This window comes from Sturnira hondurensis, unplaced genomic scaffold, assembly GCF_014824575.4.
Source record: "Sturnira hondurensis isolate 20B ecotype Veracruz unplaced genomic scaffold, ASM1482457v3 Scaffold0022179, whole genome shotgun sequence".
Taxonomy (NCBI): domain Eukaryota; kingdom Metazoa; phylum Chordata; class Mammalia; order Chiroptera; family Phyllostomidae; genus Sturnira; species Sturnira hondurensis.
The window spans coordinates 108,496-126,416 of record NW_028094810.1 but is presented as its reverse complement, the minus strand read 5'-3'; the positions used below and the strand labels follow the sequence as shown (position 1 = coordinate 126,416).

General features: G+C 51.1%; 1 protein-coding gene across 9 annotated transcripts in view; it reads left to right on the top strand.

Annotated features, from left to right (window-relative positions):
* Nucleotides 1-17,921, top strand: part of NPRL3 (NPR3 like, GATOR1 complex subunit) — a 45,808-nt gene that overhangs the window by 21,503 nt on the left and 6,384 nt on the right. For all 9 annotated transcript variants that reach the window (XM_037034535.1, XM_037034538.1, XM_037034531.1 and 6 more), the window contains 4 exons: nucleotides 2,845-2,998; nucleotides 4,505-4,586; nucleotides 13,823-13,960; nucleotides 15,405-15,561. In XM_037034535.1, coding sequence (XP_036890430.1) covers nucleotides 2,845-2,998; nucleotides 4,505-4,586; nucleotides 13,823-13,960; nucleotides 15,405-15,561 — 531 coding nt within the window. The remainder of the gene's footprint in view (nucleotides 1-2,844; nucleotides 2,999-4,504; nucleotides 4,587-13,822; nucleotides 13,961-15,404; nucleotides 15,562-17,921) is intronic.

The window sequence follows — 17,921 nt, the reverse complement described above, 5'->3', positions numbered from 1 at the left end:
AATATAAAAGTCGTGTGTTGCCTCTGCCACAGGCCATAATCCACAAAACAAACTCAAATTAAGTAAAAAAAAAACCAATCAAGCAGAAACCGTGACGAGTGCTGTCCGCCTGTCAATCCCGATAGCCCTGTGGGGTGGGCAGCAAGAAGCTGCCACGGCCCCACCCCAGACGTGGCAGGCAGGCCCTCGTCTCTGGGGCTGTGTGATAGCGGATTGTGCAGCAGCCAAGAAAACAAGCCTATTTTAAAGTTGTGTAAAGATTTTGGTAGTAACAGGCTGGAAATAATTCTGGTGTCTGGTAGTTGAGGAATGATTGGGAAGGTTGTGGTGGTAGCTCACTGGCATGTTTGCAGCCATTGGGGGGGGGGCGGCACCAGGACGGGGAGGGGTGCAGGTCACTTCCAGGTAAAAGCAGCAGGGAACAGGGCAGGGGTGGGGTTACAGGGGGTCGTCGTGTTGGGACGTGGGAGGAATTTCAGGTAGTGTGAAGGGTTGGTATTTTAGGGTAGACAAGCTTGTTTTTCCTTTCCAGTAGTCATATAGAAATGTGTGCTTTTAAAAATTTTGAGTAGTTTGATAAATATCTACACTTGTCTCTGAGATCCCAAAACTGTCTCACTGCCTGTACACCCTAGCCACCCTCCCAGCCTTGTCGATTAAGTATTTCAAGACAAACCTAAGACCTCATGCCTGTTCACTCTTACATGTGTCAGAAGGCATTGCAGACATTTTATCCCAGCATACCTTTTCACACCTAAGAAAATTCACCATATGCTGGCATCAACCAGCATGCGGTCCGTTGGAACTTCCCCCAGTTGCCACAGCATAAAGTGTATAAAGTGGAAAGTAAAGTGACAGGTTGGCCTGTCTGACCCAGGGTGAAAGCCGTGCCCCCAACACACACGGGGCTGTGTGTCCAGATCCCTGCCAGTCCAGGACTCTCCCCTCCCTTTGTGCCGTCAGATGCTCCATGTGTGGGCTCATCTCATGGGCAGACACCCAGATGTGCTGTCTGTCCCAGTATTTCCTGCAAACTGGGTGTTCTCTCTGAAGGCTTGACTGCACTTGGATACAAGTTTTGGGTACAAGAAAGTCTCACAGGTGATGCCATAAACTTCATGCTGCTGCACATCACATGTGGAGAAAGTGGCATTTCAAGGAGCTCTCACTCAGGGCTGGCTTGTCCTAGTGGTAGCTCTCAGTGTGGCCGCCACAGCCTCAGGCTCTGCGGGCACCTTGGACAGTGCCTGGCCTGTGCGAGGTACACCCAGGGTACACCCAGACAGTGTACCCTGACATGCTTAGTGCTGGTCACTGGGCCTCACCTGCATAAGTGCCGCCTTGCACACTGGGAGTGTGGGGCACACAGGCCCTGAGCATCTGGCACCTCTGCCGTGCCCCAGCCAGTGGGACCCCTAGCAGAGGGTTGGGTTCTCAGGTGTGACTTGATTACTTCTTCAGGGGAATGATCATGTGCCCAGGATCATTCTCTTGCCTCTGCTTTGCCATGGGGGTGTTTTTACACAGATTCTTCTAAAAGCATGTTTGTCTTGAGGCAATGGCATGCTCCCTGTGACCCAGGCCCTACGGTTTTGTGATGTTGCAAGTGACACTGGTTAGGGGATGCCCTTGCCATGAGGGGTCAGGCTTGCTGCCCGGGGCTGGGCATGGCACGGAGCGACCTTGGGTTCTCTCCCCAGCATGGGGATGCTGCTGGGTGTCAGCTCTGTTTGTGATCGTGAGATCTGCTAGGAGTTTAGAAAATGTCTCCAGCTCCAGGGGATGAAAGTATTTACTGTGGACACTTTGTAGGCAGGGCCCTGTCTGACAGATAGACCCAGAGGGAGGCAGAACCAGAGGCTCTAATCAGCGGCAGCATTCCCCCCTCTTCCTTTCTCCACCTCGGCCCCATAGGATGACTCAGCTGCCCTGTGGGCCTCCCAAAACCCTGAGTCACTGCTGGTCTGTTATCTGCCCCAGGGAGCATCTTCACAGACCCCGCAGCCACCCACTCCACCCTTGGCCTGGCCGGGCTGGGGCCCCTGATAGTTTTCAGAGTTAACTCGGGGGTGTGGAGGGAGCTCAGGGGGAGGGGAGTGGCTGGAGCCTGCCGTCCACTCCTGTTAGCCAGGTCCATTTTTGCTGGGAAGAGCTACTTAACCTTGAGGACAGAAAATGTTCAGTGAACAGTCAGCTCTGTGTTTCTGTTTTCTACGCTGTGTGTCCCTGCTGTAACGGGCTGTGTGACCGAGTGTGCCCATGGCCCGTCTGGTCCAGGAGCCGGCAGCAGCGCACTGGTGACTGCAGACGCTGCCAGGGTTCTTGTTCTGGGTGGGATCTCCTTTGAGCACTTGACACTTCTGACTGATTGGTGAGGGAGGTGCCACTGTTGTCCTTTCTCAAATGGGGACCTGTGACCCAGGGTCACACAGCAAGTGGATAGAGAGATGTGTACTCTCCACTGCCCCTCTGGCTGCCTCTGCCAGGCCCAGAGTGGATGCCAGATCTGTGCCCTCCTCCCTGGACAGCCTGGGTGTGGTGCCACGTGTGTGGGAGCCTTTCTGTGCTTGTTACGAATGCCTGGTCCCCCAGCCCCACATTGGGTGACCCCACAGAGCCATCTGTGTGCTGCCATTCAGGCAGCAACCCCTACGATAGGATGCTGAGTGGACTGGTGTTTGTGGATGGGCCCTAGAGTGGACTGTGGGACACAGCAGTGGCACCCGGAGAGGGGCCTGGGCAAAGGGAGTAGAGAAGGGCTCTTTTCTGGTTTGAGTTTTTGCTTTGTATGTGCACCACCTGAGAATGGACGCCACGTTCAGGTCGTGTGTGGCCTCTCCCCAGGCCAACGCAGACCCCTCGGTGATCAGCTGCCTGCATAGCCTCTCCCGACGGATCGCCACCGTGCTGCAGCACGAGGAGCGCCGCTGCCAGTACCTCACCCGGGAGGCCAGGCTGATCCTCGCGCTGCAGGATGAGGTGTCTGCTGTGGCTGATGGTGAGTGCCGCAGGAGTCACTCCTAGCCCAGTGCCACAGAGCAGGCAGTATCTCCAGGCAGGACACGGATCCGATTTTGCAGAGCTCACCCCGGGCTGAGCACGTGCCAGGTGCAGCGGCAGTTTCCTGGGGGCACAGCCGTAGACCTGCCTTCCTGGTGTGCTGACACTGGTTTTTTAGACCGAAATGTTCTCCTGCCCAACAAGTGCTGCACGGTGACTGCTGCTGCAGGCCGGGCACTGCCTGCCGGCCCTGGCACTGCTGGGCAGGCTGCCCTGGGGCGGAGGCCACGAGAGGGGCCAGCAGGAGTATTGAGCTGGCAAGATGGGTGCTTTCCAGTTCTTCATTTTCAGTGACATCGAAGGAGGACTTAATGGAATTAAGTCTTTATTAAAGATTTAATAAAATAATTAAATCTTTTTAAAAACAATTTTTGCTGACAGATACATTTAGCTTGTGGTTTTGGCATTGCGTCAACATTTCAAAGTGCAGAGAGACACCTGCCTGAAACAAACCTCCGCCTCCATCTTGTCAGGTCGGCACCTCGGTAACAAAAGAGAGAACTAGGGACACGTTTGAAGGAGAACCCAGTCTAATTTCAGCAATAAGGAAAAGCAGTGATCACTGTCTATGAACTGTCCCACTCGGGTGCATTTTCAGTAAAAATTTAGTTTTTATGTTTTGACAGTTTTGACAATTTGCTGTCAAAATGTGTAATATACTTCTGTTTTGGCCACTTATGTACCAATTAATAACAATTGAGACATTTTATTTTTTAAAACATTTTATTGAGAGTTTGACTTTATCATAGGAATCTTTTAAAATTTTTTTCAAAGATTTTATTTATTTATTTTCAGAGGGGAAGGGAAGGAGAGAGGGAGAGAATATCAGTGTATGGTTGCCTCTGGTGTGTCCCCTGCTGGGAACTGGCCTGCAACCCAGGCATGTGCCCTGACTGGGAATCAAACCTCGATCGTGTGGTTCGCAGGCCCATGCTCAATCCACTGAGCTACACCAGCCAGGGCTATCATAGGAATTAAAAAAAATTCAATTTAGTACATATAATTTTTGTTGGACATTTATGAGAAAGCATTAATGAAAAAGACTTTCAGTCACAAAAATAAATTACATTAGCATAAACACGTGGCAGAAAGGGTGAGACGAGGCATGGAATTCCGTGGTCACGGAGGCGGAAAGCGGCTCTGGCGGTCTGAGGTCAGAGTCCGCAGTGGCAGCCAGTGAGGGGGCTGGTTCCCTGGTGCCTTTGATTCCAGGGTTAGGTGGGGCCAGTGTTGAAGTTTAAATACAGATATTTCATAAACACAGTTGAACAAATCAGCCTAAGTCTAATTTTAATTCAACTGGATACAAAGATTTTATAAGAAGCAGTTATGAATATCCTGATGTTTGGTTAAAACTCTTTTTAAAAGTTATTTTTCTATTTTAGCCTGTGTGATTTTTCTTGCTTTGGAGGTTCTAAATCCTTCTGTGTTGCAATTCTTGCAGCAAATGATGGTCCTCAGTCCCCATTCCATCACATCTTGCCCAAGTGCAAGCTGGCCAGGGACCTGAAGGAAGCTTATGACAGGTAAGACTGTGGGGAGCACATGCTCCATGCACTTGCTCCCCAAGGGCCTTATTTGCCTGAGTGTTGTCTGAAGACAGAGCTCCCTCTGCTGGGTGCTATTCCCCTGTTGGGGGGAAATGGGAGTGAGGGAGGGCAGGGAGTGCCAGCCCCTTTGGTGTAGTGCCTGACCTCCAGACTTCTCTTAAACCAGAAAATAAGCCTGAAGTTATGCATGAGAACCTGAAAGTGCTTTTGAGTCCGCAGATGCAAGGTGATTTTACTGAGCATGACACTGCCACGTTCTGTCCCACTTGCATTAGGTGGGTGTTGCTGTCACCATTTCACCCACGCGGAAACGAAGACTCAGAGGAGGGAGCTGGGGTTGGCCATGCTGCTCCCTGCCCTGGGAGACTTGGGGGGTTAGGACAGTAAGTGTATGAGCTCAGCAGTTGTTAGAGACACAGTGGAACCTCACGGTTGTTCTGATTGTATCTGTGGCTCAGCACCTACTCTCTTAAACGTGGACAAAGAACTTCCTTTCTTTTTAAAGAGTGTCCTTATGCCTCTGACTACCACTCCCTGGCCCAGGGTCTGCAGTGGGGGGGATGAGGGGTTTGGTTGGGGGGGTGGTGCCCAAGTGACAGTGCCCCTGGCGGTTTTGTCCTTCTGGCCCTGCAGCTAGCCCATTTGTTCACAGGGTCATCACTCACAGCTGAGGCCCCCCGCCCCGTAGGTTCAGGCTTCTTGAGTGCCTTCCAGTTCCATCGCCTCTCTCTGCCACCTCTTCTTCCCTCCCTCCCTCCCTTTTTCACCCTCTCCTCTGCAAGTGCGTGCAGCTCGCTCCTGGCCCTTCCAGGCCTCGCTGCACTCCAGTGGACTCTTGTCCCCTCTGAAGCTGGTCCTCATCTAAGAGCTGTGGCCGGCCACACCATGTGTTATCTGGGCCCAGAGACAGTGGTTTTCCCAGGAGCCTTTCCCTTTGTCGTGTTAATTTTTCTGATTTTTACTGACATTATAGACATTTAGGAAATACAGAAGAGTGTAAAGAAAATATAAGTCATCTATAATGTCATAGCAGTGATAATCACTGAACGTTTTGATAATGTTTTCTTTTTTTTTAACTTGAGCTTTTGAAAAGGTCACATATTCATCAAGTCTGAAAACTAGAGTGTTGAGTTTCTCTCCTGCTGGGCTCCCAGCAGGTTCTCATCCTGGGGGCAGGATGCACTTCAGCAGGCGGTCACTTGCTGTGCCCTTCCTCACAAATGGGTTTAAGGTGTCTGTGGGCGGATGCTGACCCACTGTCTCCCTTTCACAGGGTGGTAGCACACTGCACACCTAGCCAGCCTGTTGCCTTCCCAGTTTAACAGTGTAGCTGAGACTTCGCCTGCACTGGTAAATAAGGACTTTTTCTTGCTGGTCAACCCCATCCCTTGGGTGTTCAGCTGGTTTCGCCCTTTGTTGCTGTAAGACATGCTGCTTAACCATACACACATGTTATTTTGCACGTGTACCCACATATCCACAACACATATTTCTAAAAGTGGAATTGCTGGGCCTGATAGGTAAAATGCACTTCTCTCTGTAGGGGTTGTGCCTCCCACCAGGAGTGCAGGAAATGCCTGTCAACACAGGGTCTTGGTGAGCTTTTTGATTTTAACCAACGTAATGGGTATGGCATGGGATCTCAGTACAGCTTATACATGTCGTCACATGGTTAAACCATCTCTGTTTCTTCTTCTGTTAGCTCTCTGCTCACATCCCTTGCTTGTTTTTCTGTTGGGAGGTGTAGGTACCTTTATAAAGGAGGGAGAGATGCCCTGGCTGGGTAGTTCAGTTGGTTGGAGCATCATCCTGATAAGCCAGTATTGTGGGTTTGATCCTCAGTCAGGGCACATGCAAGATCAACCAATGAATGCATGAATGGATGGAACAAGTTGGTGCTTTTTTTTCTCTTTCTCTCTCTCTCTCTCTCAAAAATTCAATAAAAAAGGTAAGTTTAGCCCTGACTGGTGCAGCTCTGTGGATAAGTGCCAGCCTGCAAACCAAAGGGTCACTGGTTTAATTCCCATTTGGGGCACATGCCTGAGGTGCCAGCTGGGTCCCCGGTGGAGGGGGTACGAGGGGCAACTACACATTGATGCTTCTCTCCCTCTCTTTTTCCATCCCTTCTCCTCTGTCTAAATATAAATAAATAAAAATATATATTTTTAAACATAACCTTGAAATCTTTTATTTATTTATTTATTTATTTATTTATCTTTAGAGGGGAAGGAGAGGGAGAGAAACATCAATGTATGGTTGCTTTTTGTGCGTCCCCTGCTGGGAGTTGGCCTGCAGGGAACCGGCCTGCAACCCAGGCATGTGCCCTGACTGGGAATCGAACTGCGATCCTCTGGTTCGCAGGCCCGCGCTCAATCCACTGAGCTACACCAGCCAGGGCAATAAAAATATTTTTTTTAAGTGAGGGGGAGTTGTCCTTTGCAAGGGCAGCTTGTGTTTCCATTGTCTTTATTTTGGTGACTTCTGGTTGTGTCTCCTGGGCACTAGAGAATATCAGGGCGGCCTGAAAACAGCCCTTGCTGAGTGATGGTTCTGATTCATGGTCCCTCCTGCTCTGGAGAGCTTAACCCAGAAAGGAATTTTTGGTCTTATAATCTGACCCTGTCTTTCTGTCCCACATGATCACAGTGAAGTTTCCTCTGGAGTAAAAAGTTAACTGCCCTCTGGTCTTGGATTGACTGGTGCCAGAAATCTCTTCCTTGGAAACATTGCCTTAATCTGAGTGAGAACTTGCATGCCTCAGCTGAGATTATCCTTGATTTTAGCCAAAAGGCCAAGAAGCAATCTCAACTAGAATTAGACTACAGCAAAAATCAGGCTAATCTGGAATTAAAATAAAAAGCAAACCAGAAACAGACTTTATATTGCTAAAGAAAGAATGGACTATGATTTCTTTTTAAAATAAATATTAAAAAATTCTCACCTGAGGACATTTTCTTACATTGCTTTTAGAGAGAGAGGAAAGGAGAGAGAGAAACATTGATGTGAGAGAGAAGCATTGATTGGGTACCTCAGTTGCCTTCCGTAGGTGTCCGGACCAGGGATTGTACATGTCCTGACTGGGGATCGAACCCACAGCCCAGATAGTGTACCCTGGCCAGGTGTCAAACCCACAGCCTTTTAGTTACAAGATAGTGCTCCAACCAGCTGAGCCAGGTGGGTCCAGAGCGGTTGTTTATGTTTAAACTGCCCTAGAAAGCTGGAGGGATGAGATCCTAGATTGGGTATCTGAGGGCCTGCTGCTGCGCAGAGCCTGAGGCAGCCAGTGCCCCCTAGTGGGCATCAGTTTAAAGGAGAAGGACAGGAATCAGATTTTAGCAAAAACAGCTCCTAGGATCTACTGTCCAGCTTAGTTTGCTTCCTCCCAGGCATTCTATTGTGTTAGTGCCCAGAATAGAATTTCCTCCAGGTGACCCCCTAAACCACCCTATTCCCAGACCACACCCTGACTAGTCCTTGTCCCACCCCCAGGGAAGCCAGGGGCGGTTGTGTTCACCCCTGCACTTGGCTCAGCCCGGCACAGCAATGGCTCTGCGACCACCCAGGAGCCTCCCTGACCTGTGGCCTGTGGCCTTCTCTCTGACTGTGTCTGACCAGGCCCAGGTTGGCCTTGAGGGTCTGTCCTGGCCTGCCTCTGTTCCAGAGGAATGGACTGCACCTTAGAGCTAAGAAAGGGAGACTGAGTGTTCGTCACTGATCAGGCAGCACAGAACACAGGTGGTGACCTCCCGACGGGTCCCTGGAAAGGTTTTCTCAGAGCAGAGATAAGGGACAGGAAGCTGTGAGACTTAGTGATGGTGGAGATCGGGGTGGGACTTTTCAAAGGAATTGTTCTGGATTTGGTGTTTTCATTAAAATCTAGCCCTGACAGTGTGGCTTACTGGGGTGTTGTTCCACAAAGCGAAGGGTGGCCGGTTTGATTCCCGGTCAGGGCACTTGCCTGTCTTGTGGTCCAGGTCCCCCTCTGGGGCGTGTATGAGAGGCACCGGATCTATGTTTCTCTCGCATATCAGTGTTTCTCTGCCTCTCTTCCTCCCTTCACTTCTCTAAAGATAAATAATAAGTAAAAATTTAAAAGTAAAATAAAATATGGGGCTATGATTTGGCTGAGTGACCTGGTGGCCCGGTGGCCCAGACCCAATGTCTGAATGCAGTCTGGTAGTGTGAATTCCTCGGGAGGCCACCCTGACTTTCAGTACCTGTGTCTCCCTGTGGAATCTGGCGACTTGAGTGATAGCACCTCACTCATCTGTGTGACTGTCAGGCTGTGTCTCCCATGAGGTCAGGAATGTCCCTTCACTTTCCATAACACAGCCCTTGTGCTGGGCATGTGGATAGAATCAGCTCATCCACTAGTAGTTGAAAGGAAGTGTCCAGGAGTCATGTCAGTGTGGACTCTGTGGAGTTTGAAGGAGAAGTGTTTGTTGCCTGGGTCTCCGTAGTCAACAGGGCCTGTGGTGAGCTCCAGGAGGCTGGGTGGGCCATGCTGGGTATGCCGGGGACGTTATGCCTGCTCCTCACTGCCTCACACTATTGTTTGTCCTGAGATGTATGAGCCCATAGACCCCTCCATGAAAATCCTGGGAGTTTAGTCCCTGTTTCCATAAAACATACCTACATGTAAACTTTTGGAGCCCACCCAGCTCTCTTGGATCAGCTGTAGCGTCTCACTGCATGTAGTAGGAAGCCTGGTTGCATGAGACCAAGGGACCAGAGGGTGCAGGGCTGGCTTTGAAGGTCTCTGGCCTAGGGCAGAAAGAAGGGTGGCCAGAGGATGTTTCAGATATTAGCTGAAGGTTAGGAACTGACATCCTTTCTCAGATTCTGAGGTCTGAGGGTAATGGAATAGCTAGCACACATCTCTGTTTGGGAAATGAAAGATAACATATTTTAAGCTGGTGCATAGCTTTGTGCACAGTCACTGCTTCAGGACTGGGGCTCTGGCGGGAGCACGTATCTCTCGCTGCAGACAGGGCTTGGCTCTCCCTTCTGGCCCTGACCTGTGTGAGGGGTGGATAAGCCTCACGTGGGGGCAGCATTTTTCCTACACTGTCTCCGGATCAAACCATTAACTTCCCTACAGAGAAGTACAAGCTTAGTAGGGGCATTTTAGGCCCCGAATACCCACTTCACTAGCCATGTCTTAAAACAATACAGTTCTGTCAGGGCACATGTCTGGGTGGCAGGCCAGGTCCCCAGTAGGGGTGTGCGAGAGGCACCGCTCATTGATGTTTATCTTCCTCTCTTTCTCCCTCCCTTCCTGGATTTCTGTCTGAAAATAAATAAACAAAATACTTTATAAAACCCATACAAATAGGCACAAGCTTTTCTCTTCCTCCTCTTGGCAGATTTCTGTGTAATTCCTAGCTCACCTCTTGACGTGAGGGGTTTACAGGGCTTCTCTGGGAGCTTGAGGACTGTTCTCCCTTCTCCTGACTTCTCCTGATTTGTTCCAGAGTTTTCCAAGGACTCTAGGGTCTCCTGCTGGCTCTGTGGGGTGCTGCCATGGGTGGCATTCGGGATCTCCACGCTGGACACCTATAGAGCGGCACCAGCCTTGGTGCTCCAGGGGAAGAGGTTTCTGGGAAGTGAGCAGATGCTTGGGAAAGTAGAGTAACATCCATATGGAAGCCAGAAACTCAACATGGGTGGCCCCCCCCCCCGAGGAGAGGGCCCCATGCCACTGTACACCAGATGACACAGCCAGGACTTGGTGGGTGGCTGACATGTGCAGATGCTATGTGGGCCTGATTCATTTCCCTTGTACCAAATCAGTCACTTGCTGTCGTCTCTCCATGAGGCCTGTCCCAAGCCCCAAATCACCTGCCCCCCAAATGCACACCCTTACACCCTCCTCTGCTTGTTCCTTTTCTTATAGTTCTTTTCCATCTTCTTATGTTCCATACAGCTTGTTTTCCCAGCACCACTGAATCAGAGCCCCTAAGTGTTGGGTTGTAAGTTTTACCCCAGGAGCCTGAACCAGTGCTTAGAGCCTCAGCACATGCCAGGTGGCTGGGGACTTGCACATGGCATCGCTGGGCACTGGGTGCATCAAAACCAGCTACCACCATGGCTGACATGACTCAGTGGGTTGAGCGCTAGACTGCGGGACTGCAAACTGAAAGGTTGCTGGTTTGATTCCCGGTCAGGGCATATGCCTAGATTGCAGGCCAGGCCCCCAGTTGGGGGTGTGTGAGGGGCAACCACACATTGATGTTTCTCTCCCTCTCTTTCTCCCTCCCTTCCTGTCTCTGTAAAAATAAATAAGTAAAATAATTTAATATTTTAAAAAAATATTAAAAACCCAGCTACCTTAAAAATGGCAAGAATCTAGCCCTGGCTGGTGTAGCTCAGTGGACTGAGCACAGGCCTGTGAACCAGAGGATCACGGTTCGATTCCCAGTCAGGGCACATACCTGGGTTGCAGGCCAATTCCTGGCAGTAGACACACGATACATTGTGTGTCCTCTGCAGAGGCAATCATACATTGATATTTCTCTCCCTCTCTCCTTCCCTTCCCCTCTAAAGATAAATAAATGAAAATATTTTTAAAAAATGGCAAGAATTCTTTGTTTCATTCTGATTCTGTGGTGGTGTGAACAGCTACTCTGAGCAATATGCTGCAGAAGACAACTCAGAAATAGACCCTTATTTTCCATCGACCAGCCTTTCTGACCACATATAAAGTGGAGCAAAGAGCCTGGGCATTTCATCCTTTCTACAGCCCCCGATTCTCCTGTTCTTCCCTTCTGTGTGTGGATGCTGAGGATATAAACACTGTTGACTTAATCAAGTGGAGCAGCTGAGCCGGGCACCCTGGGCAGCTCTCTCATGGCCTGACCTTTCGATTCCTTAAGAGACTGAGCTGTTTTGCAGGGTTTGATGTCTAGCCAGCAGAGACCTTCAGCCATGGAAGGGTAGGAAGATGGGAGCCTTCATCTACTCAGATGTACTTGCTTAGTACTCACTTCCGGAAGAAGCCAGGAGTGGGGTTCTCCTCTGAGACCTTGGGGGAAAACTCTCCCCCAAATCGTGACACTCATCAGACCTGTTCATAGGGTTCACCTTGCAGGCCTGTGGCCCCAGTACTGGCCAGATCTTTGCCTCGCAGACTCAGCCACATCCCCTGAAGCCAGGGGTACTCCTCTGTGGCGTTTAGATCCTTAGAGAGGGGCATGCATGTTCCCAGTTTCCCTGCAGGGCAGGCAGAAGGTGTCTGGGAGCTGTGGGGCAGTGTGTGGTGAGCAAATGGTATTGGCAGAAACCCTGGGAGTGGTTGAGGTGATAGGTGTGCTCTGTTCTTCCCACCATTTTCTCCCCCCATTGCCTATTCCCTGCTTGAGAGAATAAAGATTTATTTTTGCATTTGAAATCACTGACCACAGGTTCTGCCAGTTCTCCAGTGGACCTTTGGGTTGTTAATCTGCTGCTTGAGATTTCAGGAGAGAGACTGTAAGAACAGCCTGTGGGTGTGGGGGGTGAGGGCCACAGAGCTGCTTCCCCAAGGGAGGTCTGAGACTGGGTGAAATGGCAGCTCCCACCAGCCCTCCCTAAGCCGGTGCCCTGTCCCACGCTCAGCTGGATGTGGGCATCTTGGCCCATCCAGCCAACTGGGAATAGTGTGTCAGGGTCGAAATGTGCTGGGAAGAGCACCACTTAACCCAGCGGGGTCAGGGCAGACCAGGCCTTCGCAGTGGGCACAGGTCCCCCCTCACTCACCTGCTAGGGGCACGAGGATCAGCCATGGGGACATTGCTCAAGCAGTTGCTTCTCTTTTGCATCAAACACCAAGTGCTGTTAGCACTTAGTGCAGGGTCCGAGCAGCCAGGCTGTGGGGCTGGCTTCTCTGTTGGGGAGCTGCAGAAGCTCTTGCTGAAAACAGCTACTTTGTATGTGGTTCCCAGTGCAGGAGTCCAGGGCCACACAGGGAGCTGCCAGGATCCTGTTGTCTGGGCAAAGGCTTCCTGAGAGGCCACCAGAGCAGGAAACACATCCGCGGGGCCCTGTTCCTTCCTCTGTTTATGAAATGCTTCTCATTGGCCCCCAAGTATCCCACACTGGACCAGCCATGGTGTGAGCATTGAATGAAACACAAACCCCACCTCATGACCAAATTCTGGTCGGGAGGACAGCGTCAGCCAGCAGACGGAGAGGTGTGCCCTGTGCTCGAGTGCTCGAGTGCTCGAGGCACATGTGAGCAGTGAGCAGGCGTTGCCTGTGGGGCTGGGACCGGGGTCGGGGTGTGCCTCACTGGGGAGGTGGCACTTGAGTTGAAATCTGAAGGAGGGAAAGAGCTCCAAGGCACCCGCAGGGGGACTTGTGGTCAAGGGCAAGTACCAGGGCCCTGAGAACAGCAGGGTGGCTGGCGTAGCTGGATCTATCAGGGGTAGGAAACAAGGTCAGGGAAACGTGGGCAGACCACATGGGGCTGCTGGCATTTGGGGGTCTTGGCTGGGACTGCCGGGCTGGGAGCTGTGGGGCCTGTGGGGGAGGGCAGATGGAGGGAGCCAGTGCTGAGGAGAGCTGGACTGTATAGGTCCCTGCAGGTGACACAGACAGGATTTCTTAAATGGTTTGAGGTGGGATGTGAGAGAAACGAGGAGCCGGGGACAATTGCCATACTTGGTTTGAGTGAGGCTTTGGCCTGAAAGAACCAAACTGCCCTCACTGAGGCCAAGGCCGGTGCACCTGGGCTGGCACCTGCAGGGAGGTGGGTGCTGTGTGCTTCTCCCTGATAGGATGTCCTAAGGGACTTGGCGCCCTCAGCCCTTCCTCTCCTGCCCACTTCTTTTGGGAGACAGACCCTGCCCTGCGCTGCCCACCTGTGAAGGGGCTGACATGAGGTGTTCAGGAGGAGGCATTTGAACACCCCTGGTGCGTTTATTTTCTGGGACAGAGATGGAAGATGCTTCCCTTGAGCCCTTACACTCTGGTTGGATTACAGAATCCAGGGCAAGCCAGAAATACAATTTGTGTGCCTGTGTTCCAAACATATTTTCTTCTCTTCAACATACTGAGGTCTGGAAAGATGCTTTCTTACATCTTTGTCCACTTACAGTTTCCTCTGACCAGCAGGAGCAGTGTACTGGGAAGAAGCACCTTTGGGTGGGGTTTTGTGTGATCTGGGTGCCTGGGTAGAAGTTGCTGTGTGAATGGGCCACGGCACCAACAGTAATGGAGTCTGCCACCTGCAGCTTGTGTACATCTGGCGTGGTGCGGCTGCACATCAACAGCTGGCTGGAGGTGAGCTTCTGCCTGCCGCACAAGATCCACTACGCTGCTGCAAGCCTCATCCCCCCTGAGGCCATAGAGCGGAGCCTGAAGGCCATTCGGTGAGTGCCGGCCTCTTGCACACTCCCTGCAGGGCCCCTTCTCTTTTGCCTGAGGTTTCAGCAGTCACTTTGTTCCAAAAATTCTTTTCCTCTTCCTGTCACAGCAATTGGCAGATAGGGCTCTCCTGTTTATAGAAGTAAAAACACATGTTCTTGTGTCTGGTTTTGTATAGAAATGACCAGTCCAGGGTTTTCCCTGGGCCCTCTGGGCACTCTGTGGGTGAGTGGGGCTCCGTGCTGACGTCCTCCCTTAGTCGGGTATACCATGGGCTCAAGTGTCCTGGGGAGAAGACGCACCCCTGAAGGGATGCCGTCATGGTGTTGCTCAACTGCTTCCTCCTGCATTTGAATCTGAACTTGTGGGATTGCCATTTCTTTTTTTTTTTTTTAAGATTTTATTTATTTATCTTTAGAGGGGAAGGGAAGGAGAGAGGGAGAGAAGTATCAATGTATGGTTGCCTCTTGTGCACTCCCTGCCGGGAAGTGCATCCCCTGCTGGGAAGTGGCCTGCAACCCAGGCATGTGCCCTGACTGGGAATCAAACCACGATCTTCTGGTTCGCAGGCCCGAGCTCAATCCACTGAGCTACACAACCAGGGCGCCATTTCTTAATTGAACTGATTTCCTGCAGGAAAGAGCTGAGCCCACTCTCCTCTTGCTCTTGTGTCCAACCAAGTCCCCAGTTTCCTTAAATATTTTTTTCTTTTTTATATTTTACTTATTTATTTTATAGAGAGAGGGGAAGGGAAGGAGAAAGAGTGGGAGAGAAACATCAGTGCGTGGTCTCCTTTCATGTGTCCCCTACTGGGGACCTGGCCCACAACCCAGGCACATTCCCCGACTGGGAATCAAACCGGCAACCCCTTGCTTCACAGGCCTGTGCTCAATTCACTGAGCCATACCAGCCAGGGCTCCTTAAATATTTTTTTTAATTAAAAAAATAAAGCTGGGCACATTTACAGAAAACTTGAAGATGAGAAAGCAAAGCCCTGCCTCATTCTCTTTCCCTCCCCCAGCCTGTGCTCCAAGTCGATGTCTTTCCTTCTGGCTTCCTTGCTAATAGGCATATTTTTATGTAGTTCTATTCATAGCCTCGGCAGTGATTTTCTTTTCCCATATTTGGGGCTCTTTCCTTAGGAAAGATTCATTCATTTTTGTCAATCAACAAACATGTGCTGGGCAATCCCAGAGGTGGGAGATGGAGTCAAGTTGTTGGACCTTCCTCAGTTTTGTTCTAATTGTTTTTTTTCCTAGAGTGACAGTAATCCTTGCAGATGCGTAAAGGCCCCTGGACACACCACTGCCCTTGTCTCTAATTCCTCCTGTGGTCTCTCCTCTCTGAGGGTCAGTGCCTGTGGGCCCCAGCTGCACCTTTGGTTCCAGGTGCACACCTGGTACAGGGGACCTGTGGCTCACATATCCTGCTGACCTTACTGCTCCACAGCCCGTACCATGCCCTGTTGCTGCTCAGCGACGAGAAGTCTCTGCTGGGTGAGCTCCCGCTCGACTGCTCCCCAGCCCTGGTGCGTGTGATCAAGACCACGTCAGCTGTGAAGAACCTGCAGCAGCTGGCCCAGGATGCCGACCTGGCCTTGCTGCAGGTATTGCTCTGGGGTCCTGGGGAGACACCCTGGATGGGGAAGGATGGGACAGAGGAGGAGCTGGATACCTCATAGCAGGTGGCCCTTGGTTGAAGGTGGGAGAAGCTGGGGTGTCAGGAAAGCAGGCTGCCTCTGTCCAGATGAGAGCCAGTGACAGGTGGCTCTGGGGTTGGCTGGAGGTTCTGGAATCTGAATCAAGCCTGGATTCAGGGCTAGCTTGTGGACTAGCTGCAGGACTGACTTCTTCCTCCTTTGAGTGTGGTAAGGCTGCAGCGGAGAGGAGTGAGGCCCTCCGGTGCTGGAAAGGTGGAATGCCAGGGCAGGGCAGCTTCCAGGTCTGAAGCAGGTGCACAGCAGGTGGCCACATGAGAAAGCAGCACTGGGTTCTTGGAGTAGGGACAGTGAGGGCAGGACACACTGGGCCTGCCCGAGTGCAGAGCTAGGGCCTAACCTCGTGTCCTTGACCAAGCCCGTGTGCAGATGAGTGTGTGTTGTGTGCAAGGTGCTACCTCCTGTCTGAACCATGTGCTTGTGAGCTGCCCTTTCTGATTGGATGTAGGGCCCCTCAGCCCTGGCTGTGGGTCTGTCTGTCTGGAGCCTGGGAAGGGGTCAGGTGAGGAGGAAAAAGCACAAGGAGAAATTGTAGGCCAGTGGTGGGGTGTCTCAGGTTCTGCTGACAGTAGCCATCACGTGGCCACCAGAGGGCAGCAGGGCCTCTCCCAGGCATGTGTGATTCCTGCAAAGGCCAATGGGTGGCAGCATTCTCAGGCCGGGCAGAGGAAGAGGAGCACAGGCAAGAAGATGGCCCACCTGGGCCTCTCTTCCCCGAGAGGCATCAGGGAAGCTTGTCTAACAAGCCCTGATTCTTAGGCATTTTCCCCCCAAAACAGTCACTTTGCATTCTGTCATCCAGAACAAGGCCTTCCCTCATGTGTACCTTACGACCTTTGTCTGCCCTCTGTGAGAACCTGCACTGGATTCTGCCTCAGCGTTTCGTACGTCCTGCTTGCCTTCATAGCACCCACAGAGCGTTGAACCGTAAATGTGCTGACTGTTCTCATGTACTGCAGAGTCCATGTTCTGATCAGTACTGGTCAAGTGGCAGACACCTGTGAGTCTCTGCAGCTCCCATTTCAAGCTTTGAAAGATGATGCTGACCCTTCATTTCCACTGAGGCTGCCCAACATGGAATCTGTCAGTCTCCTTGCACAAAGACAAAGTTTTTTTTTTTTTAAGTAGATTAACTTTTAAATAGAACTTTTTGTTTCTAGATTTTCTTTATTCATTTTTAGGCAGAGGGGAAGGGGAGAAGAAACAGAGGGAGAGAAACATCAATGTGTGGTTGCTTTTCACACGCCCCCTCCTGTGTCTGGCCTGCAACACAGGCATGTACCCTGACTGGGAATCGAACTAGCCACCCTTTGGTTTGCAAGCCAGTCCTCAATCCACTGAGCCTCACCAGCCAGGCCCAAAGACAAAGTTTTGATGATGTCTCTTTTGCTTTCCTGCCCTGGCCTTGCCGTGGGGAGACTATTGTTTCCTTGCACACTCCTTGCTGGTGTGGTTGTACAGAAGTCCCCTGAGGCCCAGCTCCAGTGGTGGCCCTCACCAACCTCTGGGACTCCTGCTTCCTATGACAGGTGGCCCAGCGGAGGTCCTTTATCAGCATTAGATATGAATGTCAGCAGATCATTTTAAATCACTCATCTACAAGTAAATATTGGAATATTTTTTTGTATGATAGACTTAATATGTTCTTTTTTGTATAAAAGTTCAAGTAGCATTCAAATTATAGATACAAGAAGAGAAAGTCCCCACAATCCCATACCCCAGATGTAACCACTGTAGACTCTTCCAGGTTTTCCTCATAGGTTAACACATTATTTTTGAATGACCAAATTAGGGTCACATTGTACATTACTTGCGATTGGCTAAACAGTGCCCACAGACCTCCACATCCTAACCCACGAGACCTGTGAATGTGGCCTTGGGTGGGACTTCACAGATGTGATTAAGGATCTTGAGGTGGGGCATTGGTCCTCTATTATCTGGGTGGGCCCAGTGTAGACTCAAAGGCCCTTGTGAGGAGGCGGCAGAGGGAAATTTGACTGTAGAAAAGGAGGCGGGGACATGACCATGATGTGGCCACATGCCAAGGAATGCTGCCGCCAGCAGAGGCATGGAACAGTGGAGAGCTGCCTGCCAGCACCTTGGCCCCAGCCATGTGGTAGTGATTTTAGATCTCTGGTCTCCAGAATGGTGCTCTGGCTGGAGGGAGAGGCAGGAGGTGGGGACCACTGGGGAAGGGTGGTGGCAGAGATGGAGGAAAGTGGGTGTGTCCTTGCTGTAGAGTGAATGTC